General features: G+C 41.3%; 1 protein-coding gene across 1 annotated transcript in view; it reads right to left on the reverse strand.

Moving 5' to 3' along the window:
• Positions 1-4208: 4208 nt before the first annotated feature.
• Positions 4209-18407, reverse strand: part of ptpn9a (protein tyrosine phosphatase non-receptor type 9a) — a 70857-nt gene continuing 56658 nt past the window's right edge. Inside the window, exon 13 of the mRNA XM_048256485.1 lies at positions 4209-5309. Coding sequence (XP_048112442.1) covers positions 5119-5309 — 191 coding nt within the window. The 3' untranslated portion in view covers positions 4209-5118. The remainder of the gene's footprint in view (positions 5310-18407) is intronic.

Below are 18407 nucleotides of genomic sequence, written 5' to 3' on the forward strand. Positions count from 1 at the left end.
AATTAAGAAATTGTGTAATCATCCTCATTATTATTTAAATCCTCTCTAATGCAAGTTAAATTCCTGCTCAGTTGAAATTGGCACAATGCAATCTTTTTATTATGCAAGTCTATTCTTCCACTGATATTTCTGAACACATCACATGACTGAGAAGAATGTGATGCCATTGCCTGTTCAAAGCCCAGTTGGGATTGTCTAACACTCTGTAAAGCGCCATGAGACATGTGTAATGTTTTGGCGCTCTATAAGTAAAATTAAATTGAAATCAAAATTTAAATATTTTTGATTATATAACTGTATTTTACTCTGCTGTTGTACCAAACTATCTCCAAAGAGCAACTGACAAGGTAATGTTTCACGATTCTCGCAAGATTTGTCGGGCCACTGTTCTTGAAGTTGCATGGCTGGTTTTCGTAGCGAATCGCTACGTCTATGCTGTATAGCTATGCTAGGTGAACGATTCACCTATTACCTATCATCTATAAGTTTGTTTACCATCAAATTGGCTTCGCATCAAATTCAGTCACATACCGAGAATCATGGCTATAAGACAGAATACACAGTGAATAAAATCTCCCTGTACGCAGATGATATTTTGCTATATTGTGCCCAACCACAGCTAACAATTCCAGCGATACTGACGTATTTCATCTATTTGGCACTTTCTCTGGGTACAGAATAAACTAGAACAAAAGTGAGCTACTACCAATACGAGTTGAGGATCAAGAATGGCTCAGCCAGCTTCCCTTCTGAGTTACATCAGACAAGTTAACTTACCTGGGGATAGTGGTCACCAAGAAGTAGCCTACAGTGATCTTTGTTAAACAAGCTTCAACGCAATTTTCAATTCTGGAAAACATTCCCAATTTCTTTGCTGGGTAGAATCAATGATATTAAAATGTTACTGGACTCTGTCATTCTTATATGGAATTCTGCCCTTTATATTGAATTATAAATCTCACAAAATTAGGACAGAGGGATCATCTCCGCAAACACAGGGCCAATGGAGGGCTTGCACTCCCTAACTTTATATTGTATTATTGGGCCACTGGAGTACGCTCTGTTGCTCATTGGTTGATGACACCCAGTCGCCTTATGATGGGCTAGAGATGGAACGTGAAGACTGTCTACCATATTCTATTAGGGCAGTTATATAGTCACCTGTGCCGCTCAATAGAACATGCTTTTACGACACAATAAGGATGGCATTTACGACACAATAAGGATATGGAAACAACTGAGAAAGCATTTCAAGCTCAGCGTGTTGTCATTTTTGCTACCTATTGCAGCAAATCCTTCCTTTGCCCCCTCCACTTTGGACGGGACCTTATCTGGAAGCCAATGGAGATCGGAAATGTTGGCGACCTTTCTATGGGAGGGATGTTTGTATCTTTCCAGCAACTTCAGGAGAAACATAACCTGCCTAAGAATATTTTTTTCAGATATCTCCAGATGTCAGAGCTCATCTTTCTAATTTCGACAAGGCAAAGCCAGATAAGTTAGAGGTTTGCACAAAACTGTATGCTAAGTCACGCTACATCATTTCTCAAATATATGAGACTTTACAAGGCATGAGCCTACCAGATAATGACCATTTAAAAGAAGAATGGGAAAAGGAACTAGGTGTCTCAATACTACCAAATGTTTGGGAGGACAGTTTGGAGTATATCCATGACTGTTCCATTCATGCTCAACATTGCTTAATACAGTTTAAATAAGTCTCATCTCTGTGAGAAATGTGAATGCATGGATGCTACCTTACTTCATACTTCATGCTACACTATGTCCCAAATTACAAGAGTTCTGGTGCGACATATTCCATTTTCTCTCTATGATCTTGGAGGTCCCGATAGAGCCTGACCCCGTTTTAATAATTCTGGGTATATCTGAAGAGTTAAGAGTAGCACAACCGTGTCTTCTGGCATATTGTGTTATAATAGAGAAAAAAACTTATCTTACCTTTTTAGAAAAAGAAAGAAGTGCCCTCTTTCAAGCACTGGCTGACTGACAATCTACACATGGAGAGAATTATTCAGTTTGGATAAGATTGGACATATAGACCGTGCCCCCTGAGGACAGAATCATTCTGAAGGACAAGCTTAGGGACTTTGAGAAAGTTTGGCTTTCCTTGGACTCGTATCTTGACAGAGAAGGCCATGAAAACATGAGTAAGAATACACTCCTGGTTTGGGAGGGGTGGGTAACCGAAGAATGTGTAGGGCTAACATTTAATCGCGATGCAATTAAGGACCAAGCATAACGCGTTCATTTTTTTTAATCATTTGTGCCGCCAAAGAAGTTTAATTTTACACCCTCACTTGTTACAGTTCCTAGTAGGCTTCTGCCTGCTTTCCTCCTGTAGTCATGAAGATAATAAACAACCACAGTTCTGAACTCCCGGTCGGCTAAATGCGCGTTTTGCTTTTTTTTTTTTTTTTTTTTTTTTTTTTAAATCTCCCTGTCGGCTGTCGTCATCACGAAACACGTTTAAGCTATGATCTACGACATGGGTCAGCAAGCTGGCCCGCCACCGAAATTATTTGGCCCAGCCAAATTATTCTGGCAGGCGGACCTTAAAATCTTTTATTTTACAATATTGATTTACAAATAATCTATTCGCCAATCAGACCACGGGTGGGTGCACTGAATCCTGAACAGTGTAGGAGCGTAAACAATGTTACGCTCTTACACTCCTAAACAAATTTAATGTATTTCATTTAATGTATTTCAGCTATATTTCTGAAGACATTGTGTTGCCTCATCTTTTAAAATTTGATTTGACATAATCAAATATGTCTTTAAAGGAAAATTCCGGTATTTAGCACTTTGAGTCCCTTTTCTGGTTTGTTTTTGATGAACTAGAGTGGTGGACACCGAAATTTTGACTATTGGTCCTGTCTCGACTTTTCTGACTCGTTTTGAATCGCCTTTGACTACTCGGAGTGGCTGCCAACAGGCATACTGTAGGCTACTCAAACATGTCCTAAAACAACCCTTAACGTTCGTTTTCAAAACTGTGCAACTCACCGAGTGGTTAGTGGTGTTCGTTGATTATTAAAAGCAAATATATCGGCGCAATGTATGATTTCCAGCCGTCTTATTTGCTATTTTGGAACTATTTATTCAGACACCTCACAACCGCGTATAAACTTCCGCTAAATATTTGAACCTGAAGCATAGACGGTGGCGCAGTAATATCAACGTGCAAAGAGTCTTCCAACAGAAATCAATGGGATTTTACAAAATGCCAAATAAAACACGACAGAAACTGTATTTCGCTACGCTACTTACTAACCACACAGGTGTCATATTTGACAGGTGTCTTACCACGGGCAAGAGTAAGCGCAGTGTCAAGTTTGGCGTCGTTTGGATAAGTAATGCAAAAGATATTGTTAAATATATTGGTAAAAGAAGCACACGTTGGCTTTCTCTGCTCTACCGTAACCACTCCCCCTCTCACACAGCACAGCGCAGGACCAGAGAGGATAAGCAGAGTTTTGGCAACACTGAATCACGGGTTAAGGTGCCAGATGTTTGGATGATAATCATGTCTGACCTCAACAATAAAGACTCCTTGTATGCAGTTTGCTTGCATGAAACAACACGCCAAACACGGGTATGTAGTGGCTATTCAAAATGACATAAAAAGTATGTGCAATAAACTGACGCTTCGAATAGCCCAGGCTACTTTGGACTTAAGACTTTAAAAAAAACAAACGCGAATTCTGACTTGCAAGGTCTCAAATTGAAACGAGCGACTGTTTTAGTCACATTTTTGCAATTCTCATATGATGATGCATCTTTCCACAAAATGTGTGATGTCACTTATGGGCCTACCACAGTGAAACTGAATGGTACTACTAAATGTGATTATTATAGTGCCCCCTACGGACATAAATGGGTAATTCCTGTTTGATCATGCGTGAGTCTGTACCTATTACGGTAATGGCTGTAGAAACGGTTCTGCTGCGAAAAAATAATTTCATTAAAAATCAGAACAAAAACAATAGGAGTCCCACTTGGACCCCTAATTATGATGTTTTAGGTTTGTGCTTCCATATTTTTTTCCTCAAGATTGAGTGATTCTATAATTTTTTTACTCTACATGATATGCAAAATATGGTTTGGTTAGTGCCACCTAGTACCAGGGGGGGAAAAAAACAAGCAGTGTCACCACAGTATGCAACTACAAAAAACAAACAACACAATTATAGTTACGCCCATTTCATTTTATACCTTGCATTAGACAGTATACATCTACTGAGGATTAAATATCCGCTGTGTAATTTTCACCTACAGCAAAGCGAATGTCCTTAAACATGCATATACTTGAAAACAAAGAGTGAGTTTGGTACAACATATAAGTGATTTGACTAACAGAACACATAGCAGTGACACTATCTATTCTGTAAAATTAGTGGCTAAATGGTTGATTATAGTTGGTTAAAATTGGGCCATTTCTCTTTCAAGGAAACAAAATAAAATAAGTAGCAATTCAGAAAAAGGATATCCTTGTACTAAGTCAATGGAATATCCAATCCACAATATATTTCGATGGAGTCAGGAACAGCTGATAAATAATTTCTACAACAACCTAATTATACTGTTTGTGTGCCAAAATAAAGATGTTGTATTGTTTAATAAAAACAAGACACACAAAGATATTCATGGCACTTTCTGAGAGGTACATGAAAAATATGAATAAAGCCTATGGCGATGTGTTGCTCTAAAGCTTCCTTTAACTAATGGAAGCTGCTTAATAATTATTTTACCATCAATACATATGGCTAGCAGCAACACATGATCACCTGTATAGAGTTACATGTGTGACAAACACACATTAAAAGGAAAATCATATAATTATACCACCCATCATTCAATGCCACAGCATTACAGATACAGTAGACATTTCTTTATAGTAGTGAAGGAGAAGTTCACATCATTTTCACTCCAATTCCTCCAATTTGCAGGTTTACGCTGAAACAAGCGCTTTCAGTTCACTGCCATCTTCATTCAAGAAATGCCACTTAGCTCCGTAAAGTAGTTGAAGCAACCTTAAAAAGGCTTTCAGCAGCTTCTATTAGTCCAGTGGAATGTGAGAGGGGAACTCTGGCGAGATCACTGGCTTTCTATGAGCAAACCTTGTCTTTGAACATGCTCAATAATGGCTGTGTAACAGAAGTAATACTGTTCTGGGGTCTGGATGCTAAAGGCTCTCTGCATCCTCATCCGGCGAACTGTCTGAAACACATTTAGCGTTCCAACATCCTGCAGCTGAGACAAGCAGATGTCCAAAGCACAGAAAGTACCTGAGAAAGAGAGGAAATTGTTAGTGAGGAGAGGAGCAAGCATCTCTTCTACTATCCATCAAATCACATAGCATCCAAAGTAAGAAGTAAAATAAATGTCCAAATCCTTAAGAGCTACTAGAGTAACTAGTTAAAAGCCTGTTAACCGTGTGGTACTGAAATGTGTAGTAAGACCATTAAAAAGGACATCATCTTTTTGCTGTTTATTGTTTTGTTTTGTTTTTTTGGGGTGGGGGCTTAAAATGCATCGATGATGCAATGAGTTTCCCACTAACACCAAGTCCAAATTTTTGGACAAAATATTCATAAAAAATCACGTGGGTAATTAAAAGATGTGTTCTTTGTCTTTACACTAGTGGTGGATTTTATCGTTCGTTCTCATGACACAGTTCAGTTCGTCGTTCAGTTCGCCAAGATGATTAGTTCTGAATCGTTCGTTCGTTCGTTCAGTCGCATTTCCGGTACAACGTAGTTCAGTGGTGAATCATGGAATGCAGGTTCACAGCTCTTCGTTCACAAACAATTGTGCAAACGGTCAACACAACACTGTAGTAGTAGCGGCAAATACATAGCTGCAACTTCATGATTATGTGTACTTTTAGACAACGCAGCAGTAGCTAATGTGTTCATTTACCTTGACATTAAATTGACGGTAAATAGAGTAGACTAATTTCTTTTTAAAAAATGTGTTCATTCATAAAGGAACAAAGACCCAGTATGCCGACAAACATGTTTAAAGGCTTGGCAGAAAGATTATATTGATGAAAAGGTTTCAAGTCCCCATTTTGCCTAGGCTACAGAGCCATAATCACTCTGTTTCTAGCCAAGAACGAGTGACTGACTGAACGAGAACGACAGACCGAAGTGAAACAGGTGGGGGTCTTGGCGTGAGAACGAACGAATGAACAAACGAACGAGACAGATTTAAGACACATTTATTAACCTGACATGACACAGAAAATACAAAAGACAGCATGCATTTACCATTAGACAGATATTTAAATGTAAATGCCAATGTTGAAATGTAAAATGGAGTTGTTAATGTAAACCATTATCATTATTTTTTTTATCGTATGCTCTCCCACTAGGCTCACTAGCCCATTTGTTTTTTTTTCATGGAAACGGTTGCTATGCTTTCATGCCCCTCATTGGCTAATTCGATGAGAATGTTTTAGAAACAACACAGACAACAGCATACGATTGGTTTGGCTCTCGTCCTAGGAAGCTGTGCCATAGGCATTCACAGCAGCACTAGGTCAGTGTGCGTTCAGCGACGAACGAAAGAACAAACAAGAACTGGAAAGGCGAATCAGTTCAGGTCGTTCATTTTAAAGACCCGTTCAAACAAACTGATTCGTTCGCGACCGACCCACCACTACTTTACACACCAAGGACAGAATTTGATGCGATGAAAAATAAATTCGGATCAGTCTCGTCGGGACCGGGGGAATGAGGGGCCCATGCCAAACGTAGCCCCGAATATCATTTTAACTAGACTGACACAGCCTATTATTTTGTGAAGCGGCTAAACACTTCTCTTTCTCTCTAAACCCTCTGTATAGAACGTCAATAACATATTGAAGTGATTAGGTTGCAAAAGGAAAGCAGTTGATATATAGCCTAAACTACAACACGCACAGTTTTCATGTGCACGAGAGAGCGAGAGCACGCACAGGTCTTACATGATTGTCATCTTCTGGAAACTGCTAAATCACTGAAGAAAGACTTACAGTAAGGCTATGAATGTAATTACCATCCTAAAAACGAAAGGAGTTGCACAGTGCAGGCTGTTGGAGAGCAGAGCAAAAAAAAATATAAAACAGCAATATAATGCACATTCTAGCAGCCTGGGCCCAGCCCAAATACGCAACTGGCCCACCGGGAATTCTCCACACTTCTCCACTGCCACTCCGCTATTAATCAAAGCAATGATGAGCAGGATATCAGTGGAGGACTCTCCTGTTGCTGATGACAACAGATGAGAAGGACCTCAGCGTGCTACTGATGTGACTAGCTAGGCTCACAGGTTGGTGGAGAATGTTTCATTGTAGCCAGATAGTTGAGCACAGATGAATGCATGTTTTAGGCATAGTGAAAGCCCTATTCTCTGACTGAAAGTGTGCAGAAGGATTTTAAGGATAAGCTTTGAATGTTTTGAACTCTTGGTGACGCGCCTGAGGTAGGCTAATCTCAGAACTAAAAATAACGTCAAGCTATAAGGCTATGTTAAACATGACCATCGAAGTATCAGTTTAAGTGTGTGCCTGCCATCTATGACAGCGGGGAACGTGCACCATGTGAAGAAAATGTGTTTAAGTGCCACAGTAAATGATGAGGGTATAAGGCCCGTTGGCACAGTGTCTCACCCGGGCCCGGTGTGAAGTTGTACACGATCAATCAAATAAGGATTTCGCTGGGTTCCATTGATTGTCACAACACAACCCAAAATCCGACGTTGGGACACTTTGTAAAATGTCAAGTCAAGTCAATAAAGTCAAACTTTATTTATATACTGTAGGTCATTCAATGTGCTTACATAGCAACACAAGCAAACAGGAATAAAAATATAATAAAAGCATAGAAGGCATAGAAAAGCATAGAGAAGGCATAGAAGAGTCAAAGAAAAGTTTAGAAATTAAATTTAAAAATAAATAAAAAAATGAAGGGGAAAAAACAAAACACACAAGGTAATAATACAAGGGCAATAGTTGTAAAATGTAATAATTAAAACACATAAAAAGGGCAATAGTTTAAAAGTGATTAAAAAAATAATCATTAAAACACATAAAAACAACATTAAATGATTACACTAGTCAAGCACCCAGTGAGCAGCAGCACTCTTGAAGTTTAATAATCTTTAATGTGAATAAAAAAAAGAATGCTATGATATACAAATCATGTCAACTCTATATTTAACCAAAGTCCTTTTAGGCAAGTCCCTCCACTCGGCGGCCATATACCAACGTTTTATGGGCACTCATCGGGCACAGTCTTTGGGTCGAACTTCTTGGCGTCGCAAGGCTTCCGACACCAATCTTACTCCAGCGGCGAGATCACAACACATGATTGGCACGATGTCTTCACAACACACCATATGATTGGCTCAATGTATTCACATGTCAACGTTTTGCCGAGGAAGGGGTGGGATATGTGTAGACAACGGCCATATTGGCGTGACAAACTAGCCCCATGCATTTCTATGGAGTATTTTTTGAGTGCTGTGTCTCCACATTAGAAAGTCTCTGATTTAACTGAGAATATTGAAATTATTCGCCTGAATGAGAGTATAGTTTCTTGTCAAATCAGCCTAGAAAATCGCCACATTTCATTTTCCGTTGGTCTTAATACACTGTCTAATTTGAGAGGAGACAAGTTTTAAATAGGAAAATTACAGGAAATCTTAGTCACTTTTAAACGTGATTTTACACAATTTAAACGACATACAGGCTACATATTTTCACAAGTTAATAACGTAAGGATGTCTTAAAGCTTAACACTTATTTCTATTTTTAAAACAAAGCCAGGGATTTGTAGCCTGGGTGCCATTCCGAACTTAGTCCCGCCCACAACATTTGAGGTCGGGAAGTTCGGTCTGGCATTGCTCCTTGTGGAGCAAGTATGCTCGCCCAAATAGGGCGGACCAATCAAATCGGGCTTTACGATGATGGACAGGGGCCTCATTACAGAAACTTCCTAACTATGAAATCCTATCTTATCTCAGTTTAGGATGGCATTTAGGATTTTTGGTATTACAGAAGCATGTTTCCTAACTGCATTTAGGAAAAAATCCTATCTTAAATTAAGATAGGAATTGGGCCATTACAGAACCATCCCAACTCAAGAATTTCCTAACTTAGGATGGCACAGACCCTGTCCTAAATTCAAAATAACTGCCATAAAAAAAACTGACTGCAACAGTCTTGTTGGGTTGTTGCCTAGCCTATGACAAGATGAGGAACATGACTGTTAAAGCATATTACACCGAATAAGTTAATTAAGTGAACATTTATAACAGTTATAACATATTAATGACAATATTAAAATGACAACAATATTAATCATTATAACAGAATTTTAGGCTATTTTTTACCATAATTAGCCTAATGTATTTTAGTTTTTCATCTTTTTATCCTGCACATCAAATGAATCAATATTGACACACTTGCTTCCCACATGAATATAGGCCTAACCTATTTCTCTCTGATATTATGGTTCCCATCTTGAGCAACCAACTGTCAAAGATTCTTTAGAACACAGTCTTTGCAACCTGACCTTCTAATCATAGATACAGGCAGTCTGGTATACATTCTAATCATAGAAACAGGCATGACCGGATGATTGCCGATTTAAAAATCTAACTGGCAGTTACAGTTAGGATTTCTTAAGTTAAGATAAGATAGGACACAGCCATGAGTTAAGGAATTGCTTCTGTAATAGGAAGATATCTTCCTATTACAGAAGCAGTTCCTTAACTCATGGCTGTGTCCTATCTTTGAAACTTAAGTTAAGATAGGATAAGCAGTTAGGATATTTTTCTGTAATGAGGCCCTACGTGAGCAACAGCGCCTGGTCTATCACGTCATCTGAGCACTTATGCTTATGTTTGAAACAAAAACGCTGTGGCTAGATGGATACTTGGCTTTTAAGACCCCATATGGAAAATGCATATTATTATGACCGCCGCGCAGCATCATATAGGTTTAGTCAGATTTTTTTTTTCTTTTCTTTTTCGCATGTCCAAATTTCCGTCAAGGATTCCCGGAACACTGAAAGACCGGGGTAGACGAAACTTGGTGGGCATGTAACCCCATATGGATAGCATGGAACCATCGTTTTTCGTTTTGATCTGTAGCCCCCCCGCTGGACTGCACGCCCCGAAAGGAGGGTAGGGCAGACACAGTTTTCTGTGAATATCTCGAGAACCGTAAGGTTTAGGAGGACCATTTATTTTTTTGTATGTTGATCTCAAGGGGCCATGTCAACCCATTCCATAACCACTCATTTCATGTATAGCGCCACCTAGTTAAACACAAAAAGTAAAAATGAGATGTTGTAATCGCGAGGTATCTGTGACCTAACATAGTCAAAACTGCACGAAATTGGAAGTGTAGGATCATTATGACACCCTCTGAATGCACGCCAAGTTTCGTGGAATTCCGTTCATGGGGGGCCACACAATAAATTAATTTATGTTACTATACACCAACTGGCCTGTAGGTGGCTGGAGACAGTTTTCTGTGAATATCTCGAGAACCGTAGGGCTTAGGAGGTCCACCTTTTTTTGTATGTTGGTCTTAAGGGGGCATGTCAACCCATCCCATTACCACTTATTTCATGTATAGCGCCACCTAGTTAAAAATTAAAAAGCAAAAAATTAGGTGTTTTCATCACAATATCTCTAGCGGACATGGTCAAAACTGAACAAACTTGAAAGTGTAGGATCATTATGACACCCTCCGAATGCATGCCAAGTTTTGTGTACATTTTTCGTTCATGGGGGGCCTTACAATAAAATAATTTATGTGTACATTTAGTGACCGTACACCAACAAGGATTCCCAGGACACTGAAAGACCGGGGTACACGAAACTTGGTGGGCATGTAACCCCACATGAATAGCATGGAACCATCGTTTTTTGTTTTGATCTGTAGCCCCCCTGCTGTACTGGACCCCCCGAAAGGAGGGTAGGGCAGACACAGTTTTCTGTGAATATCTTGAGAACCGTAGGGCCTAGGATGACCAATTGTTTCTGTATGTTTGCCTCCAGGGGTCATGTTAACCCATTTCATGTGCACACATGTGCATATGGTGATACACATGCACACACATACATTCACAGTAATCATACGTATGACACATACTCACACAGTAGACATATGTACGCATGCATGCACATGCACAAACACACATACACAGGCAAACACACAAGCACGCATACGCACACGCACACACATTCTACCGAGGCACCATTGAGAGCATCCTCTCCAGCTGTATCGCTGTGTGGGGCGGAAGCTGCACTGAATACAACAGGAAAGCCCTGCAGCGCATAGTGAACACAGCTGGAACATTTACACCTCCCACCTCACCCGCAAGGCGACCACAATTGTGAGTGATGCAAGTCACCCCGTTCACAATTTGTTTGATCTACTGCCCTCTGGGAAGAGGTACAGAAGCCTGTGCTCCCGCACCACCAGACTCACTAACAGCTTTCACAGCTGTTAGGATGCTGAACTCTCTCCCCCCTCTCTCCCCTCCACCCTCAGCTACATAACATCCTGGACTTTTGGACCCACAATGGCTGCCTTGCACTACTCCACTTGCACTACTCCACTTGCACACTTTGCAACTTGTTGTTGTTGTCCTGTTGTCCTGAACACTTCTGCTGCTCTTACATAACTTGCACCACTATGCCACTTGCATACTTAGGTCAAACAAAACTACCTCAGCCATTTATTGGCCTGACTTTTGCACTATTATATTGACTGTCTACTGTATGCACAATTGCACAATTTCAACCAAATTTTGCTGCTCTTATTTCTTCACTGTATGTGCCTTCTTATTTTTACTCTTTTATATTGTTTACTTGAACGTTATGTTTGTCTGTGGACCTAATTGGTAAAATATGTCTTGTCTCCACCGTGGGATACGCAATTTCGATCTCTTTGTATGTCTTGACATGTGAAGAAATTGACAATAAAGCAGACTTTGACTTTGACACATAAACATTGATTTGAAACATAAACATGTACACGCAAACATGCACACAATTCAAGAATTTCTCAGAATTATGAACAGGCAAGATGGGGGTGGGGTTGTATAAAATGAACTTTACATGTGAAATCTATGAACTAATGATGTTTTGGTACTTGTTGTCTAGCAGATACCAGTGAGAATGGAGAGTGTGGATAATGCAATTTAGTGAGACAGAATCACATAGGCCTTTCAGCGTGATTTATTTTTGTGGAAAAAATGTGCTGGACTGGGCGGCGGTCATATTTTGTACCGCTCTGCGGTACATCTAGTTTAATGAGGTTTTATCACTGAAAACAATTATTTCTGAAAATTTGGCCAAAGTCGATGTGGGAAAACTCGTGGTTTCACTTTCATCAAGGGAAAACAGCACTGTTGCATTGCGACATGTTCCCTCGTTCGTTTGAAATCTCTGATTGACCACCTGTTTGAGGGATTTGCGACAGCCTTTCCCAGCTGTTTAACATGTTTGTAGCATATCAGTGTTCAACAGAATAGGGGCTAGGGGTTATTGACGGCACCAACTTTTACAAAAGACCAGAAAACAATGTCAAGGCATTTGTGGAGAAGAAGGATGGTTTGTGTGTTTTCTTCCTACACCTCACGGTAAGTTATTTCGTTGCTCTGATTGGTTAGGTCTATCCAATTGAATGCAGAGGCATTTCCCCCCTGTATCGGTTGAAACACGGCCCATAATTTTGTCCCAATGGAGCAGTATCAGACTCATATTCTGACTAGAATTGAGTATGACTACGTCAGGCTAAGGGATTTGTGAATGGAGCATTAAACTTTGCTCACAGACAATGGTTATCAGACTTTTCCTGAGCCCATACACTAGCTGAATCCAGTTTCAGGGGCTGAATGCTTCGTGCTACATAGCACAAAAGAATGCTCTTATGTCATGAGCCTTCCGATCTTTCAAACTCATGTTCGTGAAAAGGATGCTTTCAACACGTCCAGATCATCTAAACATGTTACATTAATTCATGGGCTACAATAATACGAAATAACTGAGAACAATCATCCACGCGAATTATGAAAAAAGTTATTATTTACTCAGATATGCAAGTCCTTCCAAATTAAATAGATAAGATAAATGATGAGAAAAGGAGCAGCAGCTAAGTTTACATTTATTAATTTAGCAGACTTATCCTAAGCGACTTACAGAAGAAGAATAACATTCAGGCTACAGTGCAGAGGAAACGTTTGCTAGGAATTATTACTGCATCTGTCAATATTATTTATTACAAGGCCTGTACCGGTATTATAAGACTAGTGAAAAAGTTATTAGCTTATGGTGGCTCTATGGTCGTTTAATCTAATAATGCTTCTAATCACATATAAGAAAGATCCGATTGAATGCATCATCAGGAGTTGCTGGGTGTTAAAAAGGCCACATAGTGGAGTTCTGTTACCAGACCTTATATGGTATTAAAATGGGTCATGTGACTTGTGTCACGTAGTTACGTTCTTTTCAGTCTAAGCACCGAGAGTATGGGGATGGAGTAGCAGCTTAGGAGGTTGTCTTCTAGTTTGTGTGCGTCCATTATTCAGTAAGTAAACCTTTGCATTCATAATTGTATCTTTGTTTCATGCTTGTAATGATGATGTTGATTTACTTTAATAATGAAGCTGCATTAAACCGTTTGTAAATCAGCTTAGCTCCCTTTGCTAATGCAAAGTATAATGTAAGTTTGCTAAGTTCGTTTGAACATTATTTTCGCCATTATACAGGGCTACTGTATGTCTTTCTTGTATTGAGGCAGTACCATGCTATTATTGCTACTACAAAGGTCTTATTGTTATGGTTATAAGTGTAGGCTAACAGATATACCGTTGTATGATGGTCAGCTTGATTACACGTGTGAATCACGTTTCTTAGGCACGGTGATATGCTGTCTTTTTTTTGGCCTCAAGAGGGCGCTTGTACACTGTATAATTTAATATGTATTGGAAACATTACATAGTATGTTAATGGATACGATTTTCTGTGTGCTTAACTTACAGAACCACACACAATAATTATGCAATGTAAGTGCCTTGTGCTGCCAACAGTTTAATACAAGAATAAGAAGAAACTGGCTGTCTGGACCTTCATTCTTTTTTCACTCTAATCGGATGACCCTTAGTGTTCACACCCATCCCGAACTATCTTTTCTACAATTTTTGGTGCCGAAACCCGGGATCGGTGTTTACTGAGGAACAAGATATTTGGAGGCCAAGACCAGCTTGACCCTGAGTCATCGATGCACCGCCGCACCATCCGCCCACCGGCTCACCTGGATGAATTTGAAGTTGAATATACTGCTCATCGTCGTCAGTTCGGTGATCAGTTATCTGTGGAAGCAGATGATGCTCAGGATGCGGAGCATGCGACAACGCAAGGTCAGGCCACTGAACCTACACTTGGAGGAGGAGCTGGCAGGGCCAACAGAAGTACTGTGTATACTCCCTTAGAATCTACACCTACTCTTTCAGGTGCAGACGCACACAGCACGATCCGAGCTTTGAGTGAGCAGAACAGGATCCTTATGGAGGCAGTTAAGGCCCTGACCGACAAGATGAAGAATGAGCCAGCAGCTGGTGCTACACCACGCCAGCATCTTTCATTCACATCTCAAGCAGCATATCAGAGCTTGCCTTCCTATCCAGTGAGCAGGGCTCGAAATTAACTTTTTTTCTCAGTGTCCCGCAGCTGTCTCACTGTCCCGAATTCTACTTGGCACTGTCCCGGACTTAAACACCAGTGTCCCAAATTCAAGTTCTTGTTTTTTACCATTCTACATAATAAACAGCATAATAATCAGTAACTTGCATCACTTAATTAACTCGTTCTGGTCCACCATGTCAGTTCTGAACAATTTATTAAAACACCATTTCATTAATCATCTGCTGTTTCACACAACACTCATTTTCACTAGACATTCATTGTCCATCGTTTTGACGGACAGGGTTGTAAAACATTCCGTCAATAATCTATTTTCACGTGTCTTTAATTTCAATGTCAGTTTGGTGTGATGTCATGGCCACAGATCTCAGTGAAAACAATAAGTAGCCTAGCGTGGGAAATTACCACAAAGCTGTCAGATAGGCTACTCTCCTGCCACGCTCTCACCCTCAAATGCGTTCCCAATTAAATGAATTAGCAAAACGTAGTTAGAATATGCATCTCGATGTAACAAGCTGTTTTGACATTGTAAACGTTCTCTAAGAAGAGTGTAAAGCAGTTTGCAGTAGCCTAAAGTTAACCACAACGTCGTCTATTGCTGGAAAAATAGCGAAATGGCCTATTTTAATAATTTGGTAAACTAATAAATGCTCGGGGCGGGCGGATTAAAGTGCATGGCGGGCGCGGTTTGGACACCCTTAGAACTGCCACAGCCCGAAACGTCAAATGCTAACTTCAATAACTGTTTTCATTGTTATAGGCTACCTTGCAACACTATCGTTTTGTCAAATCGCAGTTGCAGTAGGCTATTTAGCTCAGCATGATATTGGTGACGTTTGTCTGTCAATGACAGAAAACACGTACCGTTTTAGTCAGAGAGGACTGTCATCTCGTTTTTTTTTTAGAACACCAGTGTAACCTTAGGCCTACACTATCAGTCAAAAATGTTCAGTGTCATGAAAACAAATGCCATTTGTTAACCTCTATATCGGAAAGTGACCCATTAGGCCTACCGCCCTTGCCCTATTTTTGTGTCGGCCTATAAGTCACAATATTAATTTAACCAATACGGCAGATTCCTAAGGAAACGCAAGCACCCAGCCCATTTGGGTATCTTACTATATTTGTACCAAAAATAACATTGTAGCCTACAGTGATTTGAAGAGCAGTAGCCTAAACAGTGTTGTAAGGCTGCGTGTACAAAACCGCTTCTTTACAGATCAGCTGGCTAACGCTGCTTTTGACAGCTGCCCGTCATGCCAGGTTAATTTTGTATAGGCCAGATTCTGTATTTTATTCTTTTCGTTTAGATTCCCATGTGAACAGTTTAGGAAAAAAGTACCTATTTTGAAATTTGCTTTGCCATTTTTTCTACTGTCCCAGAGTTGTCCCAGACATCATTCTATTGTGTCCCGGAAGCATTTTTTATGGTCCCCGGGACGTCGGGACATCGTTAATTTCGAGCCCTGCCAGTGAGGCATAATGCATCTGCCCCCAGGCCACCCTCGCCAGTCTATAGCCCGCTCAATGTCCATCACACGCAGCCACCAAGGTATCAGCATCCTGCCCGTGCCATGTGGTACCAAGGTCCACCACCACCCGCTCCAGTCAATCAGACAGCAGAACCATGTGTGTTTGATTATCTCACAGAGGGTGTGGAACACCTTAACTTACATGCTCCACATCCACCTCCACCACGCCAGCGGCAAGACAGGTCTGGCGCTCATGATGAACGTTCATATAGGCCTGTACAGCACAGCAGGACACATTACTCACCACAACAGCCACGTTCTCCACCCTCCAGCATTAGTAGCCATTCTCGCTCCCCTTCTCCACCCAAGACAGAAAAAATATACAGAGGCCCTAAGCCATCCATACCACAGTTTACCAGCGATGATCCCCGTCTATTTACAAGACTGAAGCTGGCCCTAGAGAATCTACTACCAGAAGATGCCACAGAGCGTTTTAAATATCAGGTTCTGGTGGACCACTTGAAATTTGAGGATGCTTTGCTAATAGCTGATTCATACTGCAACTCAGACCACCCTTATAGTGACACTATGCGCTCACTGATAGAGCACTATGGTCAGCCCCATAAGTTGTCACTCAGGAGGATAGCTGAGGTAATGGATGGGCCAGATATCCGCACTGGAGATCTCACATCATTCCACAGATTTGAACTGAGAGTACGTGCCCTGGTGGGAATGCTGGCTCAGATGGGTGATGAGGGAGCAATTGAACTCCATTGTGGCGCTCATGTTGCCAGGCTCCTATCTAAACTACCACACGATTTGCGCAGCAATTTCAAGAGGCATATCCACCCAAAGAGGCGACCTGTGCCTACATTGTTGGACTTTGCTGACTGGCTAAAATTCGAACTGGACGTTCAAGGTACAGAGTTCAAGACAGGCCGTGCAGACAGTGGGGAAGCAGCCAGAAAGGGGAACGATAAGAAGGTTCGTAAGTCGGCGGTACATACCACCACAGTTTTAATGGGAGCCCAATCCCCTCCAAGCACGCCGCAGTCCACCAATGCACACACTGAACTCACTGCAAAGTCTCCAGACTCAGTGAAGAATGATGCACAGGTCATAACAGGAGCGAATATCACCTTCACGCTTTCACACGCCTCACAGCCGCAGAGGAAGTTCAAGATAACGGGTGCCTTTACTGCTGAACGGCTAGGGCTTGCCAGTCACAGCCATCCAGTAGCCAAGCTCTGCGATAAGTACCATCACCTTCGAGACCTCCCACTCCAGCCCCTCGACAATGTTCAGCCACTGCTGTTGATAGGATCAGACTACCCCCACTTGATCACACCATTAGAGCCAGTACGGTTGGGACCACCAGGGGGACCAGCTGCCATTAAGACCAGGCTGGGCTGGACACTCCAAGGACCCACGAAACTGCTCCAACACCGCTTGTCTCCACAGCAGTGCTTGTTCACAGCTATGACGTCGCCCTCTATAGAGCTGCGTGAGCACATCGAGAAGCTGTGGCAACTTGACATATTGCCTTATAAGAGTGAGAAAGACCCGTTCCAGAAGTGATCAAGAGGCGGTAGAGCTGCTGCAGTCCAGGACAATCAGAGTGGATGTCGATGGTATCCTCAGATATGCAACACCGCTGCTGAGGAAATTAACCAAAATACAGTTAAAGGCTCCCCCTCAAGCGGTCCTGCCACAGTTACGAGGGACTGAAAAGCGCCTGAATAAGAATCCAGAGCTGGCTAAGGTGTATAATGAAGAGATCCGCAAACTGGAGGAGTCTGGCTATGTCACCAGACTGCCAGCCGACATGGTGGACCAGTCCCCTGAGTCATGGTACATACCACATCATCTAGTTTGCTGGGTAACGGGAAACATCGGGTAGTTTTTAACTGCTCCTTCCAGTACCAAGGTTGCAACCTTAACGAGTGTCTGTTGGCAGGGCCAGACTTGAGCTTTGTGCAGCTCTCACAGGAGCTCATCTTGCAAGAACGCTCAGAAGAGAGCTCACATTGGACATACGCCAGGTTTACATGTGGACCGATTCAGTCACTGTACTGACCTGGATTACATCTTGTCGATATAAAGTTTTTGTCGGCACACGGATTGCTGAAATCCAGGAGCTTACAGACCTCCAGATGTGGCACTATGTTCCCACAGACTCTAATCCAGCTGATGATCTTACCCGTGGTA

The sequence above is a fragment of the Alosa alosa genome, chromosome 11 (assembly GCF_017589495.1).
Source record: "Alosa alosa isolate M-15738 ecotype Scorff River chromosome 11, AALO_Geno_1.1, whole genome shotgun sequence".
Lineage (NCBI taxonomy): Eukaryota > Metazoa > Chordata > Actinopteri > Clupeiformes > Clupeidae > Alosa > Alosa alosa.